The 12,108-nt window shown below is 35.2% G+C and overlaps 2 protein-coding genes and 2 non-coding genes across 4 annotated transcripts; 1 reads left to right on the forward strand and 3 right to left on the reverse strand.

The window, feature by feature from the left end:
• Positions 1-768: 768 nt before the first annotated feature.
• On the reverse strand, positions 769-838 carry LOC117915493. The gene has a single exon (XR_004651403.1). It is a non-coding gene; the product is annotated as a small nucleolar RNA snoR118 (small nucleolar RNA).
• An 82-nt stretch (positions 839-920) lies between these two features.
• Positions 921-994, reverse strand: LOC117915487. Its single transcript, XR_004651398.1, has one exon. It is a non-coding gene; the product is annotated as a small nucleolar RNA R66 (small nucleolar RNA).
• Positions 995-3,129: 2,135 nt separating this feature from the next.
• LOC117914733 (calcium-binding protein CP1) lies at positions 3,130-3,791 on the forward strand. The gene has a single exon (XM_034830188.1). It carries the CDS (start codon positions 3,194-3,196, stop codon positions 3,683-3,685), a length of 492 nt encoding a protein of 163 aa, XP_034686079.1. The 5' UTR covers positions 3,130-3,193; the 3' UTR covers positions 3,686-3,791.
• Positions 3,792-3,988: 197 nt separating this feature from the next.
• On the reverse strand, positions 3,989-11,583 carry LOC117914731 (DNA replication complex GINS protein SLD5). The gene is made up of 6 exons (XM_034830187.1): positions 11,124-11,583; positions 6,307-6,429; positions 5,719-5,798; positions 5,515-5,624; positions 4,363-4,438; positions 3,989-4,276 (listed from the first exon to the last, which is right to left on the reverse strand). The coding sequence occupies exons 1-6, from the start codon at positions 11,298-11,300 to the stop codon at positions 4,180-4,182; spliced, it is 663 nt and encodes a 220-aa protein (XP_034686078.1). The 5' UTR covers positions 11,301-11,583; the 3' UTR covers positions 3,989-4,179.
• Positions 11,584-12,108: the final 525 nt, after the last annotated feature.

Here is a 12,108-nt window from a genome sequence, read left to right on the forward strand (position 1 = left end):
ATTAGGCGAACAGGTTATTCCTCTTATTAGTCTCACTTGTTTTAATTCTTGCATGTAAAAATTAAATAATTTAAAAGTACATCAATTTTTAATTAATTTAAAAAGTTATTTAATTAAAAGGTTATTCAAAACCCTATTTTAAAATTTTAACTCATTCTTTTTTTTTAACATCATTTCAATTATTTTTTAAATATAAACATAAAAAAATATTAGATTTATAAATTTAAAGATTACATTTGATTTTTTTATATTTATTATAATGTAATCAGATAAGAAGAATTTTTTTTTAATTCATAGCTTTAATACTTTCCAATGATCAAATATACGTTTTTATATAGATTAAATGATTTTAAAATGTTTATGTTTTATTTTCTTTTACTGTACACCCAAACAAAACCATAACCATTTTTCTTAATTATTTTTTTAACGTGAAAAAATTAAAGAAAAAAATACAAAGAAAAGAAAATAAAAAATAGTAAATAAACTAAATTTAAAATCCATAAACTATTTTTACATATTCATTCCCACTTATTTCACTTATTTTTCTATTTGACAAAAAGATAAGAAAAAACACTTCCAAACCCTCTCATAAACCCCCGAAGCAAACATAATCTAAGTGAATATTATGATTACAAGCCACATTTATTTTTATTTTGTGATTACTTTCGCAAAAATTTATGATTTTCCATTCATCACGTTATCCCTAAACAAGTAAAGAAAATCAGACAAAAACAAAAGGGGGAAAAAGAATTAAAAGTGAAATTCAAGAGATCAGATATAGCTTTCTAGGCTGCATTTCCATCACTGTTCAGAGCCCAGTGCACATTTCATCATATCAACATTTCCAAACCCTCTCATAAACCCTAAAATCAAACCCTAAACACCCAAAAAGAAAGAGATCATTTCATTTTATCAAAGGGGTCCTCAGCAAAAATGCTTGTAATTGTCATCAGATTAGATGATCAGGTCTCAAAGATTACATACCATCACAGGAACCCACAGAATTACACTAATAACAACAGAAAACTTTTAGTAAAATATTTATTGGGAAAAAGAAAAACCCAATGAAAACAAAATAAAAATGAAGAGCAGAAGAGAGATTTAGCAAGATTTCATTAGTTTCGCCTTGACAAGAATGAGGGCGAAACGACTCAACTCTCCTGCATTAAATCTTTGCCTCTTGCTCTTATCATAGAAACCCTAAAAATCCATCGTTATCAGAGATTTGGGATCCTACTTAGAGGCATTCATCTTTGACAAAATCAGTAAAAGCAGACTCCACATCAGCGAAGGAAAAGGAAAAAACGTAGGAAGAGTCAAGATCAGCGAAGGAAAAAGAACACGTACAGAAGAGGGACAGTGAGGATCGATGAGACGAAAGAGCTATGTAGCAGATAAATAATGCCTCGGCTGCGTAAGGTTTATATACTGGAAATTGGGAATTAGGGTTTTAAGAACTAAATTACCAAAAACTCCTTCGTCGTTGTGTAATATGGCCTAGTTCAAGCCCAAGTTGTAATGGGCCAAGACCCACGGAAGCAAGATCTCTGTTACATCAGCATGGAGGTTACTACTTACTCCGTGTAATTTTAGTGGCCCTAGTGGGGATTATTACAGAACAACTCGAGCCCAAGTTTTAATGGGCCTTTACCCACCCAAGATCTCTGTGAACGGGCCCTCCCTCGTTAACAACTTAACCAGCAGTATGGTGGTTTCAAGGATGGAAACATCACTAAATATCGGAGATATTTCGTGGAAATTTTGAGTTTTGGACCTTTTGGTCCAAGCAACAAATGGAGGCAAAACATCAACCGACCAATCTTAGCTGATTTTTCGCTGATATTTGTGGTCAGACAATGCTCACGCGGGCTCGGTCAACGTGCGCAGCTCCTCTTGCTTGTACAGTCAATGCCCATTTTTGCTTGATCAAAGCCTTAAAATTTAGATTATTTTATTAAAAGCATGATATCATCCTCATTTTATAAATTTAACCCTCAATTTCTTTTAATCCTAAAAAATATCCGATTTGGATAAAAATACTCTTATTCTTTTCATTTTTCTCATTTTTATTTATTTATTTTTTTTTGAGATCGATGAAAATGCATAGGGTTTTAGTGATCACGGGCCTCCCCTGTTTGAATTTTGTGGTTTAGGTGCTGCCACATAAATGATTGCGATATTGGTTGAACAATAACAAGTATACGTCGCTTTCTACCTTTGCAAAAGCAAATGAAATTTCTTCTCAAAATGGCCTTATTCTCAAAACACTTGCACAAGAAGTGAAAAGACCTTCAATTTATTCTTAAAATATCAGCCTCTTTTAAGAACAGAATGATCGGAAAAACAGTTTCCTATTCTAAAGGAACCAAACAAGCCCTATTCTCTTACCTCTTGTATGATCGAGAACCAACATTAGGGCATTACTGGTCCCAGAGGCCATGAGGCATACGCCACTGGTCACATGTTGGATTTTGCAATCATATTGTATTTGGGAATCAATTGATGGGCATCAAGACAAACACTATATATATGATATATATGGATCACAGACAAACTACCAACACCCACTCCTCTGCCCCACATGTGACCCCAACAAATTTATCAATAAAAACAAAAAAAAAAGGGAAATTTTAAGCATTTCCCTTGGAAAGCTACTGGAAATCTTGCTGGAGAATAATTTTGTGACTACACAACCTGGAACCTTGTTCTATGCGGTGTTTCATTTTCCGAGTGAAGATGTCCACACATACTTTAATCTTTGGTTTTATACTCAGATTCCATTTTATTACTTCTTTCTTGATTCCTTATTTTATATACCCAAATTTTTTTTTTTTTTTATCATGGTCTCACAAACTAAATTCTATCGCTAACACCTGTCTATTTCCAAACCGTAAGGTAGTAGGGAGGCCATAATTAACAAACCATCACCGCCTATTTAAGACTGCTGGCGTCACCACATACGTACCACCGCATGCCACGTTTGAACGTAGGTCAATAGGTCTGGAACCTTGCCACCCAAGTCAGGTCATGTCACGTCCAATGACCCAAATGCTGGGGCGCGTGGACTCGGCACCTCCAGCTATCTCCCGCCCTCTCTATATAGATGTGCCACCTCCCTCATTCTCGTACTTACATTTCGTGTCTATTGTTCTTCAAAACGCGTCGGTTCGATCTCATTTACGAAGCAGCTGCAATGTGTCCCACCGGCAGTTCCCTCCCTCAGGCGACTGCGGTGAGGTCCGAGTTCCGCCCGGCATTCGACGTCCTCGACGCCGACCGCGACGGCAAGATCAGCCGCGAAGATCTCCGCAGCTTTTACGCGGGATTCCCAGGCGGCGTCTCCGGAGATGAGGAGGCGATCGGATCGATGATGTCGGTGGCGGATTCGAACAAGGATGGGTTCGTGGAGTACGATGAGTTTGAACGCGTGTTGGGCTGCCGGAGAAGTCCGAGGAACAAGGGCCACGGCGTCGCTGGGGTGATGGAGGATGTGTTTAAGGTTATGGACAGGGACGGCGACGGCAAAGTAGGGCTCGAGGATTTGAAGAGCTATATGAATTGGGCCGGGTTTTCTGCAACTGAGGAAGATATCAAGGCCATGATCAAATTGGGCGGCGGTGATGAAGATAGTGGTGTATCCTATGATGGTCTGCTCAAGATCCTGGCCGTTGATTATATTAACTAATTTTGCGCGTATTTTACCTGTAAAAGTAAAATAAAATGTAGAAATTTCTGCATATTTGCCGAACTCATCTTTTTGTCCCATTAACTAAAAAGGCGTTGCGATCCAAGTTTCTTGCCAGCCTCCCCTTTAGAGCTCAGTCCATTTCCATTTTTCTTTCAAAATAAAAAATTCAAAAAAGAACAAATTCTCATAATAAAACATGTGATTCAAAAGAATATTGGTTTAGGTTATTCAATTATATTTGTAGCACGTGACTTCCGGGGTTTAATTTCTATTGCATTTATTTGAACTTCCATTTTAAAATGGCCAGCTGAATCACGATGTTTATAGATAATTTTATATATATTCTCTTTTAAAAAAAAAGGTACACAGTCCTATTCAATATGGTAACAATCTGCGGTTGTTTAATCAAACACCCAAGGCATGGATGATGGAATTTCGAATAGCACACTGTAACTACAATTTCTGTCTTGTGCTAAAAGACGCTGAGTGGCTTACACCAAATCAATTTGACCACTTTCTATGAGTGGCTTTACTGAGTTGTAGCGAAGAATGTATAAATCATCAGCAACCAGGTCCACCACTTCTTTGCTGCATATGGCAAATTTAATTGGTTAGCACAAATGGGAAATCATCTACTGAGTGTACTTATAAATGATGATAAAAGAAACATTTACCTGTCATCAAGCTGGAAAGCTTCGATAGATCCTTTGCTTTTGCAGAAGACAAAGGTGTCCAACCGTGGCTCCGGAACTAAAAGGCCAAACAGATGGGACATCAATTTTTCAATATTCAAAGTTTCATACACTGATAGATCATCTGGCACAGTTAATAAGTAGCAGAATGTGCATGTTATGCCTGACACTCGGATGTTCGAGAACTTGGTATTGACCCTGATTGATAATCGGATGTTCAAGAACTTGGTTCTAAGTACATTAAATATGGATACCAGTGGTAAAAGAAAGGAGCTAAGGCTGGATTATGAATTGACGGTTGGGGATGATCTTAGAACCATTCATCTCCCTTTACATCTATCTAGATGATGATATAGACCAATTAACCAACCCCCACCTCCTAATCTAGATTACCGGCTAGGTTAAAACATTAGATCCAGATAGATTACTATCTTCACTTGTGAATTAAAGTTGAGTAAGCAAAACTTCAAATGAAAACCAGCAGTGGTGCTTGGAAAAAAGATGGGGAAGAGAGTGGCCAATGAAATCCCAAGCATCAGGATTACAAGTAACATGAACTTGATGGAAATAAAAAATAACAGAACCAGAGAGAGAAGATACAGAAGTTGAACATCCCTGTCCATTTAGTTGTCTGATCTAAGGTCATTGATAGTGGCCTATGTGAAAGATAGAAATAACCAATATCAATAATAGTGTTCAATTTGCCAATTCCCTTTCCAAAGAATGAAGAATAGACTCTATCAACAGCTTCTTGATCATAACTTCAACAATGTTCACATGATACTTGAACTTGAGGGGAGGGGAAAAATCTCTCAAGCATACAATTTCAAATTCCCAACACAATTTGAGCCTCTTATATTATAATCCCCAAGGTGCCAAATTTGGATGCCTGTACTCTAAGCATACAGCTATAACTTCAGACTATAATAGCTACTGTCTAAGAAGCTTTGCAAAATTTTAGATCAATCCTTAATTCAGTTCAAATTCAAGGATTCCTAACGGAAATTGAATTAAACAAACACTAGAACAGAAACAGGAGAAAATTGGAACCTTGACCCATAAAATAATCCACCACATACACAAACAGAGAATGAAAGTAGAAGAAATTGATGACTAGAAAGGACAAAAGAATACCCATGTCATCCTCTTCACTTGCTACAGACTGCTTTAGAATAGACTGGTAACCATCTGGCAATCTTGAGAGAACAGACTGTTCAAGATGTCTTTCCATGTCATCAGTACACCTGTAAAGTTAATTTCAAACACTGTTGGACAAAAAACCTCATAAATGTATTTCCACTTAAAAATATGAGAAAAAAACATGAACACAGCCTTCACCTTTTGGCAAACTTTTGCTCTTGCTCAGAAAGCCGACTCCAAACATCAGTTTTTAAGATGTGGAACATGTATTTCTCAATCTGCAATCAGAAAGTTACTTAGGAAGCGGTAGAACATGTTTTAATCTGATCAGGTGTTTGGAGGTCTCGTTGCATAATATTTGAAATGAATGCATTATGTTTTTGCTAGTATCTAAAACAAGTGCTTGTTATTTTATTTTATTTTTGAGACAAATTTTTCTAAACATATGAATATTTAACATGATCTTAAATAAAAGACAAAAAGAAGACAACCCTCCTCTTTGACGATTCTAGTTGTCAACATAAAAATAGAAAATAATGAAAATCAATTTCCATTTTTAATATTAATTAAAAGAAAAAAAATGAAATTAGAATTTATAAACAAAAAATAAAAATTCTATTTGTTGAAATTCTTTTTCTTTGTAGAGAGCCCAATCTGTGGAGAAGGAATTTGATTTCTTTGATGATTTCATGCTGAAAGGAAATCTTTTGTTCTTAAATGTTATAGAACACTTGTTTACATAAGTGCAAACACACCCTAGAAAAGCCACAAAGAGATTGAGGTTACCTTCTGAAGACGAATTCGAAGATATGATCTCAACAAAAACTGAGTCCTATCCAAGTCCATCTGATAGAGTGATACAGTTAGTGGATCAGTACCATTTTCTCCAAATTCCTCCACAGTTTCTTCCTGAAAAATATGCATCAAATTGGCATGAAAAAATAGAATTTAAAAAGTGAAAGAACAAGAAAACTAATATTACTAAAGTGAGGTAGTACCTACACAGAATCCATTATAATTGCAAGGATCTTACTGGCATACAGACTACGCGTAATTCTGGCATAATTACACAATATTTTGAGTTTCCAAGGTTTTCATGATCAACACCCATGACTGTACACCTATTATTAAAGGAAAAAAGAATTTTGAAGTTCATCCATCTTTACTTAAAATGGAAAATTTTCTTTTCAAATTCAACTTGATTGGTTAAAATGTCACACAAACTGATACACCAACCAGCTAAATCAACAGAGGGAAGCCTCTAGCCATATCTCACTTTTACATTTCATCACTGCTGCAAAGAAAATTGTTTGACAAGATCAGAATCCATAGAATAGAACACTGTCACACTTCTCTTCTCCTTTTCCATCAGCCTTGGCAAGCCAAGTTAGTTTTATGTTTGGATTCACCATATTAATATATGATTTTTCTTTGTAATGTAAATGCATGGGGGCATGCATGACATTCAACTAAATGTGTAACCAAAAACTACAATTTGCACCAGCTAGAATAGAGCCAGAACATCTACAATCTGCTTAGAATTTAGTCCTTCATTTGATCAACCAATCCATTAAATATCAACCTTCTTTCAACACCACAACCGCCACATTAATTGACCAATCTATACGAACTTACAGTGACACTTCCCCCACCATCACTCCAACTCTCCCCATTGCTGTCAAGCCTGTCATTGCTGCAGCCACTTTCATCATTGGCTCCCACATCCCAATCACCAACTCCAATAATAACATGGCAACCACCAGTACCATAATACCACAACTTTTGTCACTATTATCACCTTAACCACCACATTAGTAAGACTACATTCATAACATTCAATCTGTACCAACACCATCACCTTGCCATGCCATGTCAATGCTGCTGCTACCAAGTTCATAACAAACGCCTCAACCCACATGATGTTTTCACACCACCTCTGCATTACTCTGAAAATTTATAGACATGGATGAATAGCTAGAACTTTTTTTTTTCGATGGTTAAAAGTAATTGTATTAAAAAGGAAAGTATACATGATGTATACAAGAAACCAAATACAAAAAGGCACGGACACACAAAAAACAACTGCATTCTACGGAACTCCTAACCAATCTACAAAATCAAGAGTCAACAAGGAGCCATCCCCAATATACAATCTTACCCAATCCCAAAATAGATACAAGAAATAACTTTTAAAAGAATGATTTGAACATTCACAATTCTCAAAGGCTCTCCTATTTCTTTCCCTCCAAATGGACCAAAAAAGGCATAATAGAGCAACCTTCCAAGCCTTTTTCCTTTTTCTACCGACAAGAAAGTCTCCCTAACTCAAGAGTAAACCTCTCACCGAAGAGTGCATTACCCACTGTACACCAAATAAAGCAAAAATTAGTTGCCACAAAATACAAGCTTTCGGGCAATAAAGAAGAATATGATCACTTGTTTCTTCTTCCTCTTTGCACATGTAGTATCTATTAGGCATCTTCCACCCCCTCTTTTTGAGCTGATCCAAAGTCAAAATCTTGGCCCAAGTTGCCTCCCAAGCAAAGAAGTTGACTCTAACAGGGGCCCAAGAGTTCCAGACCATACCATGAGGGAAAGGATCCGCTTCTCTACTAGCCAAGAAGGAGTAGAAAGACTTAACAGAAAAAATATCACTCTTTGTATCACCCTGCTCCACTGAATCCTCAGACTCCATAGAAAGAGAATGATCATGCAGCCTCTCAAAGAAGTTGTCTACCTCATCCAGCTCCTAATCATTCCACTGTCTAATAAACCTAGGATTCTAGCTACCACCATCCCAAACATTAGCCACCCAAGCATCTTTAGAGGAAGCTATAGAAAAAAGGTTCTGGGAAGCCTCCCTCAACAGCATTCCAACCTTGAAACACATTCTAACTTTGAAATCCTCCCAACCATTTCTGATTGCCTTCCAAACTCCCACTCCATACCTCTCTCACCCTAAATAGCTATAACTTGAAGCTAACTAACATACTTCACTAATTAGATTCACAATCACAGTTATACTATAACTATAAGTAGGACAATAAATGATCAATATGAGTTATCAGTTACCACTGTCATAGTTGTTAGCTTGTAAAACTTATCATGTGTTGTAATATAATGAAAATTAAATAGAAAAAATATACACACATGATCATATATATTAAAAGCATGAAGTATAGAACAATATATAACCAATTTGATAAAAGATAATAGGATTTAAAGAGTTAAACTACATCTTACCATATTAACACATTGAATACTAGAGTTTGAAATATTCAATTTAACAAAACATCAATTTAAGGTAAAGGTTCATCACAAAATGCACAAAAATAAATCTTTTAAATTTTTTAGATTTGATTTTTAATTACAAATTCCAACTAGACATGTTTCTTTACATGTTCTTCTGATATATGTCTTTTATCATCTCCTTGATTTCAACTTTTCATGCTTATCATTCATTCCCAACCAAAAATAAATTTTTTTAAAAAAGTAATATATAAGGTAAAAGTTTTTATTCATTGATCACCATCATTTTCAATGTCAAAATTCCAACCATTCAAATGAAAATTATCCAATATTTATTATAAAAATAAATTTACTTAACTTATGCTCTAAACTTTGACAACAAAAGTGTAACTTTTATATAAGATTATTTCACCTCTTTCTTCCTTTCATGATCAATTTCCAACCTTTATGTACATTTTAAACAATTAATATAATGATTCTTTTAAACAGAAAAAAAAAATATTGAATTTGATTTTTCTTAAAAAATATGAAAAATAATTGAAGGTATATGCATCTTTGTATCATGTATCATATGTGTCTTAAGATACACTAAAGACAAGATACAAGTATGATTTATCTCAATTTCCATAAAAAAATATATCATTGTATCATATTGTGTTTTGTAAGTTTTTAACAATTGACAAACACTATTTATAATAAAAGATTTCTAGCCAAAAACTAATTCATTGGAAGGAGAATTTGTAATGTGGTCACTAATCCAATAAACATTACTGGTTTTTCTACATGACCATGGAGAAAAAAAATTCATATCAATTCTCACTTCAAGATCCAAAAATATTAGAATTTTAACAACAATCTTGAAATTCCTATAGATACTCATTGATGTCAAATTAACAAGAACATAATGTTAATTGGAAAGCTTGCCCCTTCTTCTTTCCCTTGACATTTGGGTAGGTCCAAGGCATTGTCAAGCTTTTCAATTTCACGGAGAATGCATAAAAGCATTATATCCTATAAAGCGTTTACACCCATGATGCAGACAGTATTTCACTGCTCACTGACATTCTGCTCATTTAGCTTATTTGCTTCAACATGATATATTCAGTTGTTGTCTAAACATGAAGATTACAATCCAGAATCTGATAATGCTAGACTGAGAATTCAAAATTTTAGTTATTATCAGAAAGCAAAATTTGCCGTTAAATAACCAAGGATCCTGAAACTGATTGAAGAAACACCTATAAATCATTTTGAAGAAGGAGGATTCCTATGAGTTCCCAAATCGACAAGGAAAGTTCAGAAGATCATGTCAAACCACCCACACCCTGAATACCAAACTTGAGCTGCAATCATGTCTGACAAAGATGATGTGGTCACAAAAACCTCATGGAAAACAGTTTCATGCGCCAAGTACTCTCCAAAATAATACAGGATCCTCCATAAGAAAGAAAGAAAATTTAGAGTGTAGTACCTATAACAGTGAAGGAAATTTGAGAAGCTATTCTGACTAATTATAGTGGGGGAAGTTTATATCAAAATTCAAATCTTCAATAGAAGAAGCAATGCAGTATTTTTGTCCCAAATCAGAAACTAGTTAGTAGAAGGCTTTGTTGGGATGAGTTTCAAATCCAAAACTCCAGCCTATTAGTGCTGATTCAAGTTCAAGGCACCACATTATCTGAAAAAACTATTTTTAGGGAGTTGAAGTCACCTAAAACTAGAAGTACGACATTTTTTGATGAATGAAATACAATGCTCAGTTAGATGTAGGTAGACTGGATGGACAATAGATATATAATGCCCATTAATCAAATGCCTGAAGAACAAAACCTCACTAGGTGCCCAAAAATGGTACCTAATGCTGTCAAATTGCGATCCTTATTGCTCCAAATTTTTAAAAGCTCAAACAAGTTTCGTGCAAAATCATTGATTTCACAATTAAATGGAGCATTGAGCTGCTCATGAACGATTTTAGAGTGCAATGGAAAATAGAAATAATGAAAAAATAAATAAATAAATAACTTTCAAACAAACACGGAGAACATGCAAATCAAATTCTATCAAAAAAAGAAGAAGAAAATCTTATGCCAAGCTTCACAACAAACCTAGTTAGTAATTGCTCTAGGTTCCGTTTGGTCTCCGATGATAATGTGTAAATAAAATTTGGGACCGTATGAAACAAAAAAATAAAAAAGAAGAAAAAGAAAAATCCACTCAAACAACGAATTTCGCTTCATTAAGTCGAATCTCAAAATTTTCACCAAAAAAAAAAGATTTATAATTTTTGTTTTTTTCATTTCCGTTTACTTTCTCAGAAACCAAACAGAAGGTTAAGGATTAAAGTTTAAGCATACCATCAACTGGATCTGTTCTCTAGATCTCTGCACCAGCGCAGTTTGAAAATGGAGAATCTCGGGAGCAGCCTTCTCGTTCCTCCACGCCCTCTTCAACAGCTCCACATCGGTCGTCGCTATCAACGACTCATAATCGTCGGCCGGAAACCCTGATCCCTCCTCCGAACCCGAAGCCATCTGAAAATAATTTCCCAAAATTTCCCGTCTTTTTTCTCAAACAATCGAGAGGGAAACCAACAGATAATTCACCAAACTGGCGCCAAAAACAAGATTACAAAACTTTCGCCCGATATATAAGCAAAGGGGAAATCATTAGATGTTTTCAGAAGGACAGATCACGAGTTTGTGCGTGAATCTAACGGCGTCGAATCGCCCCGTGATTAGTACCCGAAGATATGGACGGCTACGATGGGGTTTGATTCACGCACAAACTTGAGATGTGCCCATCTCTTGATAAGAGGCTTGCCTGTTTTGGGTGTTAGGCTTTGGGGCTCGACTTCCATTTATAGATGGCTGATATAAATATTAAGTATTAACCATTGGACCCACTGCCACTTGGAGGATGATGCTTTGGGCTGATCGCGTTTGAGAGGGCTTTTTGGTCAATTAATGTCTACAAAAATGAATGGTATATGAGCCATCCACGTTTCACATAAACTTTATATTAAATCAAAATTTAAAGAATATGTTTGATATTTCATTAAAATATAGTAATAAAAAGATTGTTAAAATCGGATTGAATCTTCTGGATTGATATTGATTTGAGAGTAACAAGTCATATGCTCTTAAATGGAGTGCACTTAATATTGAGGCCAATTAGGTTTGATGTCAAATTCAAGGCCATTTTGGCTCAAGCGAGTTTGATATCCACGAGGAGATATGGTACACAACCTTAACCTTTGCACTTGGGCTAGAATAAACCATTCCAATTAATTTCTAAAAATTAAAAATAAAAAAAAATAAAAAAAGTGAGGATTTGATATTA

The sequence above is a fragment of the Vitis riparia genome, chromosome 5, assembly GCF_004353265.1.
Source record: "Vitis riparia cultivar Riparia Gloire de Montpellier isolate 1030 chromosome 5, EGFV_Vit.rip_1.0, whole genome shotgun sequence".
Classification (NCBI taxonomy): Eukaryota; Viridiplantae; Streptophyta; class Magnoliopsida; order Vitales; family Vitaceae; genus Vitis; species Vitis riparia.

What these genes read in the sequence shown, in the direction of transcription:
- LOC117914733 (XM_034830188.1), top strand. Translation starts at nt 3,194, where the DNA reads ATGTGTCCCACCGGCAGTTCCCTCCCTCAGGCGACTGCGGTGAGGTCC.
- LOC117914731 (XM_034830187.1), bottom strand. Translation starts at nt 11,300, where the DNA reads ATGGCTTCGGGTTCGGAGGAGGGATCAGGGTTTCCGGCCGACGATTAT. An exon ending in GAGAACAGATCCAGTTGATG is followed by an intron (nt 6,430 to 11,123) that starts GTATGCTTAAAC and finishes CATATTTTTCAG; the next exon opens with GAAGAAACTGTGGAGGAATT. An exon ending in GAGCAAAAGTTTGCCAAAAG is followed by an intron (nt 5,625 to 5,718) that starts GTGAAGGCTGTG and finishes TTAACTTTACAG; the next exon opens with GTGTACTGATGACATGGAAA.